The sequence below is a fragment of the Lagenorhynchus albirostris genome, chromosome X, assembly GCF_949774975.1.
Source record: "Lagenorhynchus albirostris chromosome X, mLagAlb1.1, whole genome shotgun sequence".
Classification (NCBI taxonomy): domain Eukaryota; kingdom Metazoa; phylum Chordata; class Mammalia; order Artiodactyla; family Delphinidae; genus Lagenorhynchus; species Lagenorhynchus albirostris.
In genome coordinates, this window is record NC_083116.1 from 44,468,728 (window position 1) to 44,482,280 (window position 13,553).

The following is a 13,553-nucleotide window of genomic DNA, read 5'->3' on the forward strand; positions in this document are numbered from 1 at the left end:
GTGATCTTAGAGATTATGGTCCAGTGCTGTCCACTAGAAATATAATGTAACGTCACATATGTAATTTAAAAATTGTCTAATACCTAGACAATTGAAAAAGGTAAGAAATAGGTGAAATTAATTTCCAGTAATATATCTTGTTTAACCCAATATATCAAAAAGTTATCCTTTCAACCTGTAATCAATATGAAAATATTAATGAGATAATTTATATTCTTTTATTTTTACTAAGTCTTTGAAATCCGATGTGTATTTAATACTTACAGCACATCTCAATTAAAACTAGGCATATTTCATGTGCTTAGTAGCCGCATGTGCTTAGTGGCTACAGCTTTGCGTAGTGCAGAACCAAACCAACTCTTTGATTTTATAAGGGAAAATAAGACCTAGACATCACACAGTGAATTGATTGCAGAGCGATCACTCAAAGCTAGCTCCCCAGGGTTCAAGCCAGAATGCCTTTACCACACCACATATGCACAATCCCCTTCTAATGCACTCTCTAACTGAACTCTAGTTTCAGTTCTGCTATTAATTGAGTGACCTTGATCAAATTATTTATCCTCTCTAGCCTTCAGGTCACCTGTGTGTGGGTGGGGGGGGATTGATGAAAACTAGATTAGATATAAGTGTGTTTCTAGGTCTAAAATCCTCTGCATTTTTTATCCCTCTCTTAGGTTTTGCTTGGAGAGTTCATCACCCCTGGTGGTGATGATGATGTAACTAGCTTTGATTTTTCACCTTGCACCAATCCCACTGGCAGGCTCAGACTTCTTGTTATCTCTGACATACACTCCTTTGAACTATTAATTTAATGAAAAATAAATTACCCCCAAAATATTTTTACTCTTCCTGCCAGGGCTTCTACTCTTTCTTTTCCATTTATAGTGGAGGAAATTATAGTCAAGGTGGGGAATGGAATTCCTTACTCTCAGATGTCACTGTATTTCATCATTCATCTTACCTACAGTTGATGATGTGCTGACACAGAGGTCTTTACCTCTGTGTCCCTCTCAGATTCTGAAATATTTCTGCTCCCTCTAAATAAGCTTCTCTCCTTTGTCTTCTGAACTCTTGAAGTATCTGTGGCTTTTACCTCTCTTTTTCCATTAAGGTCAAATGATCTCTGGAAGACACACAACTCTGGAAAGGGTGTGTGGGCAAAGAATGCAGGAAGAAATTGATTGGTAAAGCCAGTCTGGTGATGACACAGGCAGAATTTATTGAGCTTCTACTATGCACCAAGCACTGTATTAATCACTTCACATACATTATCGCATATAAGCCTCACAGCATTGCTGTGGGGTAGATATAGTTATTGTCCGCATTTTATAGGTGAAGAAATTGAGGTTCAGAAAAGTTAAATCACAGATCTAAGATTACAGAGCTAGAAAGTGGTGGAGCTAGAATTTGAGGCCAAGGAGTTTGACTCCAATATCACACTTCGAATCACTATGTTAAGATGCCAGAGGTGTGTGAGTGGTCCAGATCTAGGGAATCTGAATGGGCCATGTTCTAGGCTAAAGGCCCTCTACCTGTGGGGCTGAGATGGTTCTGGACCATCCTGGGGCCATGGATATATATCAGAGGCATCCCAGTGCCCTAGAGTCCTGATCAATTACAGACTAGCACCTTCAAGCTTGGGCTAAAGCCCACCTGGTTGTTCTCCAAGGAAATGGATGGTAGGTTCCAAATTTCCCTCTTTGCCAATGTAGAGACAGATCTTGGGACAGACAAAAGAAGTCTTAAGAGCTCAAATGAGTCCAAAGCAATGATAGGTTAATTTGAAAAAAGAATCACAATCTAAAAACAGGAAAGTGTACGTCAGGAAAGTGTATTAAAGAGGCAGGCCCATCAGGAATGGTTTAGTCCCTTCAGATGGGTATTGTCACAGATGTTAAATTTATTTTCTATTTCTTTAGAAATCCATTTATTCACGTATTGCCTTCTTATAGGTGCAATAGTTTGAACGCTCCAATCCAGAAGTTGGCAAATGTTTTCTGTAAAGGGCTAGGTAGTACATATTTTAGGCTTTGCAGTCCATATGTTCTCTGTCACAACTACTCAACACTTCCATTGAATCACAAAAGCAGTTATAAACAATACAGAAATAAGTAGGTGTGGCTAAGTTCCAATACCACTGTATTTATAGATACTGAAATTGGAATTTCATATAATTTTCACGTCATGAAATATATTCTTCTTTTGATTTTTTACAACCATTTAAAAATGTGAAAACAACAATATATAACAACCATTCTTAGCTTGTAGGCTGTACAAAACGGGTGGTGAGATAGATTTGGTCTATGAGCCTTGATGTGCTGACCCTGGTCATTAGCATCTAATGCATGTCTTGAAGTCCTAACTGACTCAGAGTAAGTTGACTCATTTAAAATGAAAACAGATATGGGAATTCCCTGGCGGTCCAGTGGTTAGCACTCTGCACTTCCACTGCAGGGGACAGGGGTTCTATCCCTGGTTGGGGAACTAAGATCCCACATGTTGTGTGGCACACCCACCACCCCCAAAATGAAAACAGATAAACACAAAATAGCCAAATAGTAACACTATTTTCTACCCCTTATCTACTCTTTCCTGTACCCAAATTTCACTTTATCCCTTGCTTAATTTTTCTTCCTCTAGGCTGCTTGGTTGGGGCTGAATGTTTTCCTGTTTGTGCATGCCTTCCTGTCATTTGAGAAGGTAACAAGTACTACTACACAAGACAAATCCTGGGGGTGAGTATCACAGTTGTGATGTGGGGAATCTCTGTTTTTTCTTATCTCTGACGCTGGCTTCTTTGAGACCCAATGCCCTCATTTCGCCTAGAGTTAGAGTTGCCAGAAAAAAAATACAGGATGCCCAGGTAAATTTGAATTCCAGAAAAATAACAAATTTTTTTGGGGGGGGGTATAAGTTATTCTACATATTGCATGAGACAATATTAGAAAATTATTCATTTTTAAAAAATCTGAAGTTCAAATTTAGCTAGGCATCTGTATTTTTGTTTATTAAATCTGACAGACCTGTCCAGGGCACACTCCCCAGACTCAATAATGAAAATACACAGTAAAGAAATATTGAGCAATTTTCAAACTGGTTTCCACAGAAATTCAGGTATCCCTACAGGGTGTGAGGGGAAGGCTAACTGGGCAGTGTCTCTACTTCAACCAAAGCAACCTTTATCTGTCTTATGGATTCCTGCTTATGATTTTAAGAAAGAGTTTGGTTGAAAACAAATAAATGAACAAGTTGAAAACCACCACTGTGGACTGATCTCACAGAAAAATACCTATCAAACAAGAGGGATACTTGGGGTGGGGGGTTTTGTGAAGTGGGTGGTGTTGCCAAATTCAAGGCCTGTATAAAAGGTGGGGTCAGGTCAGAGTAACAGGTTGGAGAAGGCTGGGGAAGGAGCAGATCAAGGACAGAAGAGGAAGGGTGGGGGTGGGTATGGCACGTTGGTGTATGGAGGTTCCTTAAAAACTAAAAATTTAGTTTTAGAGCTACCATACGACCCAGCAATCCCACTACTGGGCATATACCCTGAGAAAACCATAATTCAAAAAGACTCATGTACCACAATGTTCATTGCAGCTCTATTTACAGTAGCCAGGACATGGAAGCAACCTAGGTGTCCATTGACAGATGAATGGATAAAGAAGATGTGGCACATATACAACGGAATATTAGCCATAAAAAAGAATGAAATAATGCCATTTGCAGCAAAATGGATGGACCTACAGATTATCATACTAGGTGAAGTAAGTCAGAAAAAGAAAGACAAATACCATATGCTAACACACATATATGGAATCTAAAAAAAATGGTTCTGAAGAACCTAGGAGCAGGACAGGAATAAAGATGCAGCTGTAGAGAATTGACTTGAGGACATGGGGAGGGGAAAGGGTAAGCTGGGACAAAGTGAGAGAGTGGCATGGACATATATACACTACCAAACGTAAAATAGATAGCTAGTGGGAAGCAGCCCCATAGCACAGGGAGATCAGCTGGGTGCTTTGTGGCCACCTAGAGGGGTGGGATAGGGAGGGTGGGAGGGAGACACAAGAGGGAGGGGATATGGGGATATATGTATACATATAGCTGATTCACTTTGTTATAAAGCAGAAACTAACACAATATTGTAAAGCAATTATACTCCAATAAAGATGTGTTTAAAAAAAAAAAAGAATTCATCCCATACAGATAGCCTCCACAGAATATGTAGCTGTGAAATTGTAGTCCTATGTTCTTCAAGTCACTTGTCAATTTTAGCTTTAAGGAACCTCTGTGACTCAAATAAGCAAGCAGTGGAAACCAATGTGGAAATGCAGGATATTTGAGTTGAACAGAGAAAATTTACTCAGAAATAGAACAGGCCGTCTCTACCAAAAGCAGTTGGAGTGTGACTCAGCAGAGGGAGAAAACACAGGTCATGTGGAAGAGTCAGAAATGGAAAACAGTAGGGCAGCTCATGTTCATTGCACTGCCTGACATTGTAAGCCATTATGGATGGTAGGCAGATCTTGACCTGGCTTATTAAACCAATGTCACGTTGTCCCGGGTCTAGGTTGTATGGAAAAATAGTTTTTGTGCCGAAAAGATAATTAGAAAAAGGCCGAGAAATTGTTAACTCTATCTCATATTCTTTTAGCAAGTCATTGACAGGCGTACATGTAAGGCTGACCAGTCAGCTGAAGTGAACAAAAATTGCCTGGCTGATGCCACCACCTTCACTGCTGCTGTGAAATTGTCACACCCCATTGTCTGCAATCCCAAGGAGCTGACTCAGAGACCAGTTGTACAGCTGAGGAGAGAAGTCGGAATTAGCTACCACAGAGTTGAATATATTCTGTCTAGCCTATACTAATCAAGCCTATTTCTGGGCTCAATACTTCTTTGAAGCACTGATTCCTTGTCTCCTTTTCTAGCAGCTTCTACTGTTGGATCAGATTGATCTTGATGTATGCTGCCTGGCCACCCAAGGAAATCAGTTTGAAATTTTGTTCTTAGAAGTTCTCCCTTCTCAAATCTCTACCTAAGTTTAAAATTTTTGCTCTGAGGGGTTCATTCGTTTTGCCCGTTTTATTCAATTATTAAAGAGATCTTAAATATAAATGGTTAATTTTTATGGTTTTTATTACATGATTATTACATGCATATAATTGCAACATTAGAAAATATAGAAAAGAGGAAAAATAGTTACCATCTGTAATTATAACTCAAAATATCTAAGCTTTATTTAAAGTGCAAATAAAATATATATGATCTTCAAGATTGTTTTACAAGTGACAAACTAAAATCATAATTGAGTGTATTAAGCTAAAAACCTTGTAAAGTATTATATTCATATAATTTATTTGTTAACATTAAATCTTGTTCTCTTTCATATTGATAAATATATAGTCAAACATTTCCAAACCACTGTCATGAGGATTTCTCAATTCAATGTTAAGTTCAGCAAATTTTCTGTCATTTGTAAACAGAGATTTTGGACTGATTGTCCAGGTCTCAGGCAAGTGGACTGGGCCCATGCTCACCTGCAAGATGAGGAGATGAAGCAGCTAATGGCTTCTTCTCTCCTCTGTTCTAGTTGGCATTGGCCTGGGCCCAAGCCTCTGCTTGCAGCTTGCATTTTAACAGCATGCTGATCCTGCTTCCCATGTGTCGAAATTTGCTGTCCTTCCCGAGAGGCACCTGCTCACTGAGTCCCAGCCAATTGTAGGTCAACTTTCACATTAAAGACAAGAGACTCTTGACGTCTCAGTAGGACAGCTCAACACCAAGCCCCTGGGAATGGAAGCCAGAGGTCTCCTTTGGTAACCAAGGGGGTGAGCAAGAGTGGGTGTGTATTGGCACACTCTATGTAAGACATGTTGGTTATGGGTTAGCGAATTTCATAAAGCTGCCTGGATACACCCGATCTTGATCATTTTACATTTGTTGTTTTGTAGGCGCACCCTGGGAAAGCAACTGGATCACAACCTCACCTTCCACAAGCTGGTGGCATATATAATCTGCCTACTGGGTAACTGGGGCAAACGATGAAACTGCAGGCTCCTGGACATTCAGAATCTAGTTTCATTCATCCACGCATATAAACATTCAAAATATATTTATTGAACACGTGGCATTATTTGCCAGGCACTATTCTAAACCTGCTTTCATGGAATTTACATTCTATTCCTTTGGGGACAGAGTGAGTATAAAAAAGATCTTGATTCTCTCTGTAATCATTATTGGGCACCTTCTGTGGACTCACCATTCTGCTTGGCACTATATATAGGATCCTCCTCTTCTAGTGGGGCATGCCTGCCATGATGTTTCTGAGACAACTCTCACATTCCTTTCCATCTTTTCATTTAGCTATTCACATCACCACACACCTGTTTAACTTTGAACGATATAGCAGAAGCCGACAGGCCACAGATGGATCCCTTGCTTCCATTCTCTCCAACCTATCTCATCAGGAGAAAAATTCTTGGCTAAATCCCATCCAGTCCTCAGACACGGTGAGTTGACTCAAGGGCAAAGCATCTGGAATCTGGTCATGAGCAGGAAAGGCATGGTGTCCCTGGTGGACATTGTGTCAGGCTGAAATTTCTACTTTCATAGACGATGGAGTATGTGACATTCACCCACATTGCTGGTGTCACTGGAGTGATCATCACAATAGCTCTAGTTCTCATGGTGACTTTAGCTATGGAATTTATCCGGAAGAGTTATTCTGAGGTCTTCTGGTATACACACCATATTTTTATCATGTACTTCATTGGCTTAGGGATTCATGGCCTTGGGTAAGGTCCTCAAACTCCCATTTTCATGCCCCAGTTCCTGACCTTGCATAATTCTTTGCCACATATTGTCTTTTTGTCTGTCTCAGTGGACTTGTCCGGGATCAAACAGAAAAGAACATGGATGAGAATCATCCTCACAAGTGTGCAGAGTTTTTTGAGAAGTGGAACGATCCTGACTCCCACTGCAAGCCTCCCCAATTTGAAGGGCTCCCCGCTGAGGTAAGACCAGGACAAGGATAGTAGATTCTTGTTAGGAGCTGTTATTGTTATTATTACTCTTCTTATGATAACCATTATTAGCTCAGCCTGGTGCCGGCTCCTATGGAGGACATATGCTATACGTTATTCATCTTCTGACTGAAGGCTTGTACCCTTTGACCAGCATCTCCCCATTTCCCCCACCTTCCAGCCCCTTACTACTTTCTGTTTCTGAGTTCAACTTTTTTTCTTTTTTTTTAAATTGAAGTATAATTGACTTACAATATTATATTAGTTTCAAGTGTACAACAGAGTGATTTGGTATTTTTATACATTATAAAATGATCACCATAATACGTTACCATCCGTCACCATACAAAGTTATTAAAATATTATTGACTATATTCTCCATGCTGTACATTACACCCCTTTGACTTATTTTATAACTGAAAGTTTGTACCTTTTAATCTCTCTCACCTATTTCACTCATTGCCCCCCTCCATCTCCCCTCTGACACCACCAGTCTCTTCTCTGTATCTACGAGTCTCTTTCTGTTTTGTTATGTTTATTCATTTGTTTTATTTTTTAGATTCCACGTGTAAGTGAAATCATAAGGTATTTGTCTTTCTCTGACCTATTGCACTTTGCATAATACCCTCAGGATCTGTCCATGTTGTTACAGATGGCAAGATTTCATTCTATTTTATGGCTGAGTAATATTCTATTATGTAAGTACATATATATAATATTCCATTTTATATATTTTTATATATATATATATATATATGTCACATTTTCTTTATCCATTCATCTATCAATGGATACTTGGTTGCTTCCATATCTTGGTTATTGTAAATAATGATGCAATGGACATAGGGATGCGTATATCTTTTCAAATTAGTGTTTTTGTTTACTTTGGAAAAATACAGTTGACCCTTGAACAACTCAGGGGTTAGGAGTGACAATCCTGGAAAGACAAAAATCTGTGTATAACTTTACAGCTGGCCTTTGTATCCACGTTTTGGCATCAGCAGACTCAATGAGCCACAGATCTTGTAGTACTATAGTATGTATTTATTGAAAAAAATCTGAATATAAATGGACATGTGCAGTTCAAACTCACGTTGTTCAAGGGTCAGCTGTACCCAGAAGTGGAATTGCTAGCTCCTATGATAGTTCTATTTTTAATTTTTTGAGGAACTGCCATACTGTTTTACATAATGGCTGCACCAATTTACACTCCCTCCAACAGTGCACAAGGATTCCCCTTTCTCCACATTCTCACCAACACTTAATTGTTGTCTTTTTTATAATAGCCATTCTGAAAAGTGTAAGGTGATATCTCATTTTGGTTTTGATTTGCATTTCTCTCATGACTTAGTGATATTGTGCATCATTTCATGTGTCTGTTGGCCATCTGTATGTCTTTTTTTGAAAAATGTCTATTCAGGTCCTCTGCCCATTTTTTAATTGAGTTGTTTGTTTGATGTTGAGTTATATGAGTTCTTTGTATATTTTGGATATTAACCCTTTATTGGATATATCATTTGCAAATATCTTTTCCCATTCAGTAGGCTGTCTTTTCGTTTTGTTGATAGTTCCCTTCACTGTGCAAAAGCTTCTTATTTGATATAGTCCTATTAGTTTATTTTTGCTTTTGTTTCCCTTGCCTGAGGAGACATATCAAAAAAAATATTGCTAAGACTGATGTCAAAGAGCATACTGCCTGTTTTCTACTAGGAATTTTACGGTTTCAAGTCTTACATTGAAGTCTTTAATTCATTTCGAGTTTATTTTTATTTATAGTGTAAGAGAATAGTCCAATTTGATTCTTTTCCCTGTAGCTGTCCGGTTTTCCCAACACCATTTATTAGAGAGGCTATCTTTTCCCCATTGTATGATCTTGCCTCCTCTGTCATAGATTAATTGACCATCTAAGTTTGGGTTTGTTTCTGGGCTCTCTATTCTGCTCCATTCACCTATGTGTCTATTTTCATGCCAGTATCATACTTTTTTGATTACTGTAGCTTTATAGTGTAGTTTGAAACCTGGGAGCTCTAGCTTTGTTCTTGTTTCTCAAGACTGTTTTGGTTGTTCAGGGTCTTTTGTGTTTCCATACATATTTTAGAATTACTTGTTCTAGTTCTGCAAAAAATGCCGTTAGTATTTTGGTAGGGATTTTGATTACTGTAGCTTTGTAGTGTAGTTTGAAACCTGGGAGCTCTAGCTTTGTTCTTCTTTCTCAAGACTGTTTTGGTTATCCAGGGTCTTTTGTGTTTCCATACATATTTTAGAATTATTTGTTCTAGTTCTGCAAAAAATACCATTAGTATTTTGGTGTAGGGATTGCATTGAATCTGTAGATTGCCTTGGGTAGTATGGTCTTTTTAGCAATAATAATTCTTCCAATCCATAAGCACAGTATATCTTCCCATGTATTGTGTCCTCTTGAATTTCTTTCATCAATGTCTTATAGTTTTCTGAGTATAGGTTTTTATACCTCTTTGTTTAGATTTATTCCTAGGTGTTTTATTCTTTTTGATGCCATTGTAAATGGGATTGTTTCTTCATTTCTCTCTCTGATAGTTCATTTTTAGTGTATGGAAACACAACAGATTTCTGTATATTAATTTCATACCCTGAAACTTTACTCAATTAATTTATTAGTTCTAATATTTTTTTGGTGGTGTCTTTAGAGTTTTCTCTACACATTATTATGTCATCTACAAACAGTGACAGCTTTACTTCTTTCTTTCCAATTTGGATACCTTTTATTTATTTCTCTTGTCTGCTGTGGCTAACAATTCCAATACTATGTTGAATAAAAGTGGCGAGAGTGGGCATCCTCATCTTGTTCCCAATCTTAGAGAAAATACTCTTAAGGTTTTCACCAGTGAGTATGATGCTGGCTGTAGATTTGTCATATATGGCATTTATTTTGTTGAGGCATGTTCCTTCTATACACATTTTGTTAAGAGTTTTTATCATAAATGGATGTTGAATTTTATCAAAAGCTCTTTTGCATCTATTGAGATAATCATATAATTTTTATTCTTCAGTTTGTTAATGTGGTGTATCACATTGATTGATTTGCGGATATTGAACCATTCTTGCATCCCTAGGATGAGTCCCACTTGACCATGGTGTATGATCCTTTTAATGTGTTGTTGGATTCTGTTTGCTAGTATTTTGTTGAAGATTTTTGCATCTATGTTTACCAGTGATATTGGCTTGTAACTTTCTTTTTTTGTGGTGCCTGGTTTTGGTATTAGGGTGATGCTGGCCTTACAGAATGCATTCAGAATTGTTCCTTCTTCTGTGATTTTTTGGAATAATTTGAGAAGGTAGGTGCTAACTCTTCTTCAGGTGTTTAGCAGAATTCACCTATGAAGCCATCTGGTCCTAGACTTTTGTTTGTTTGGAGGCTTTTTTTTTTTACTACTGATTCAATTTCATTACTGGTAATCAGTCTGTTCATATTTTCTATTTCTTCCTGATTCAGTCCTGGGAGATTGTATGTTTCTAGGAATTTATCCATTTCTTCTAGATTGTCCATTTTATTAGCATATAATAATTTTTTGTAGTAATCTCTTATGATCTTTTATATTTCTGTGGTATCAGTTGTAACTTTTCTTCTTTCATTTCTGATTTCATTTACTTAGGCCCACTCTTTTTTTCTTGATGAGTGTGGTTAAAGATTTATCAGTTTTGTTTATCTGTTCAAAGAACCAGCTCTCAGTTTCACTGATTTTTCTTCAGTCTCTATTTCATTTGTTTCCACTCTGATCTTTACTGGTGCTAAGCTCTTTTAGCTTTTGCATGACTGTAAAACTCTTTATCTCTTCTTCAAATCTGAATGATAGCCTTGTCAGGTAGAGTATTCTTGGTTGTAGGTTTTTTCTTTTCATCACTTTGAATATATAGTGCCACTTCCTTCTGGCCTGCAAAGTTTTTGCTGAAAAGTTAGCTGCTAGTCTTATGGAAGTTCCCTTGTACATAACTAGTTCCTTTTCTCTTGCTGCTTTTAAGATTCTCTCTTTATCTTTAATTTTTCCATGTTAATTATAATGTGTCTTGGTGTGGATGTCTTTGAGTTCATCTTGTTTGGGACTCTCTGTGCCTCCTGGACCTGGATGTCTGCTTCCTTCCCCAGGTTAGGGAAGTTTTCAGCTATTATTTCTTCAGATAAGTTCTCTGCCCCTTTCTCTCTCTCTACTTCTCTGAGACCCCTATATTGCAAATGTTAGCATGCTTGAAGTGGTCCCAGAAGTCTCTTAAGCTTTCCTCATTTTTTTATTCTTATAGGCTTTTTAATATACATACATATTCAGACATATGTATCTAGTTTTTTGTTGTTTTTAATAATGGAACAATTCTGTAGTACTTGTTTGATTCCTGATTTTCAAGAAAACCATATATCTTGAGCATCTTTTCAGGTCAATATAGACTTATATCATTTTTTTTCTCCTCATTTAAAAATTTTTTTTTTCTGTTTAGCTTCAGTGATTTCCATTACTCTGTCTTCCAGTGTGCTGATCTGTTCTTCTGTATCATCTAATCTACTGTTGATTCCTTCTGGTGTATTTTTTATTTCAGTTATTTTATTTTATTTCTTTGGTTCTACTTTATATTTTCTAACTCTTTGTTAAAACTTCTCAGCGTTCATTTTTTATTTTCCTGAGTGTGTTGAGCATCTTTGTGATCATTACCTTGAACTCTTTTTCAGGTAGATTACTTATCTCCACTTTGCCTAGTTCTTCTGGGGTTTTGTCTCGTTCATTCGTCTGGAAGATATTCCTTTGTCTCCCCGTTTTGCTTAATTGTCTGTTTATTTCTATGTATTAGATAGGTCAGTTACATTTCCTGATCTTGGAGAAGTGGCCTTATGTAGGAGACATCCTATGGGGCCCAGTAGCACACTCCCCTCTGATCACCAGAGCTATATGCTGTATGGGTGCCGCCTATGTGAGCTGCATGGGCTCTTCTGTTGTGATGAGGCTGACTACTATGGGCATACTGGTAAGCATGACTGGCCTCTGGCCACATTGGCTGCCAGGCCCTGCCTCTTGTAGTGACTGCCAACCTGCTGGGTGGCTGGGTCCCTATGTGGCTGCCTTCATAGTCTGGGGGTCCTAGGGCTGGTGCCAGCTTGCTGTTGGGTGGGACCATGTCCCAGTGTGACTGTCTTTGCAGCTGGGGGAGCTCCAATGCCAGCTCTCTGGTGGGTGGGTAAGCTCCCAGCACTAATAGGCTAGAGGGAGGACTCCAAAATGGCACCTGCCAACACCAGTGTTCTAGTGGTAGAACGAGCTCCCCCAAATGGTTGCCACCAGTATCTATATCCCAGAGGTTGGGCTCCAATGACCTCCTGCCTCTCCAGGAGGCTCTCCAAGATCAGCAGGTGGTCTGACCCGGGCTCCTTTCAAACGACTGTTTCTGCCCTGGGTCCTAGAGCATGTGAGATTTTGTATACACCCTTTAAGAGTGGAGACTCTATTTCTCACAGCCCTCTGGGCCTCCCAAAAGTAAGCCCCAGTGGCTTTCAAAGTCAAAATTTCAGGGACTTGTGCAAAACCCCAGGCTGGGGAGCCCAATGTGGGCCTCAGACCCCTCCCTCCTTCAGGAGAACCTCTGCAATTGTAATCATCCTCCCGTTTGTGGGTCACCCACCTGGGGGTATGGGTCTTGACTATAACACAACTCCACCCCTCCTAGCCATCTCGTTTTGGTTATTTCTTTATATTTTTAGCTGTGGAAAATCTTTTCTGCTGGTCTTTAGGTCATTCTCATAGATAGTTGCTCTGTAAATATTTGTAATGTTTGTGTGCATGTGGGAGGAGGCAAGCTCAGGGTTTTCCTACTTCACCATCTTGGCCACAGCCCGCTGCCTTGTGATTTCATAAAATACCAACAAGAAGCGTCTGAAGGAAGGTTTGCTCCTCAACTCCTGGATGGGGAACCTGAGGCTCGGGGAGCTTAGTGCCCTATTTTGTCATATGTCATTGGCAGAGGCCACACGGGAAGCCCCCTCAATTTATTTTTTAAACCATTCTTGAAGTTGACTTTCTTTGGTATTGTAAGAACATGCCTGGAATTTATTGTTAGATAGTGGATGATCAATAAACTGGATTCCAGGGAACTTACGGTGTGACTCAAGATAAGTACCATGGATATTACGCTTTACCTTTGCTTGTTCATAAAATATGTTAGATTGAGGAAGAAATGGAAGGGAAAGGTTGATTTGTGGTGTCTTAAAGTGCTCTGAGGATGATTAAAGTCTTTAAATCATATGCAGAATTAAGAGCAATAGCTCTGTCCTCATGTAGAAAGAGAAAAATGTTTTTTGAAAATCCCCTGTGACTTCCTTGGTGGTGCAATGGTTAAGAATCCGCCTGCCAATGCAGGGGACATGGGTTCAAGCCTTGGTCCGGGAAGATCCCACATGCCGCAGAGCAATTAAGCCCATGCACCACAACTACTGAGCCCACGTGCCACAACTACTGATGCCTGCGTGCCTAGAGCCTGTATTCTGCAACAAGAAAAGCTACCACAATGAAA

General features: G+C 39.0%; 1 protein-coding gene across 1 annotated transcript in view; it reads left to right on the top strand.

The window, feature by feature from the left end:
- Window positions 1-13,553, top strand: part of NOX1 (NADPH oxidase 1) — a 34,461-nt gene that overhangs the window by 459 nt on the left and 20,449 nt on the right. The window contains 7 exon segments of the mRNA XM_060137535.1: window positions 2,644-2,701; window positions 2,704-2,738; window positions 5,594-5,703; window positions 5,946-6,022; window positions 6,358-6,512; window positions 6,616-6,797; window positions 6,884-7,016. Of these exon segments, the coding sequence (XP_059993518.1) occupies window positions 2,644-2,701; window positions 2,704-2,738; window positions 5,594-5,703; window positions 5,946-6,022; window positions 6,358-6,512; window positions 6,616-6,797; window positions 6,884-7,016 (750 nt within the window).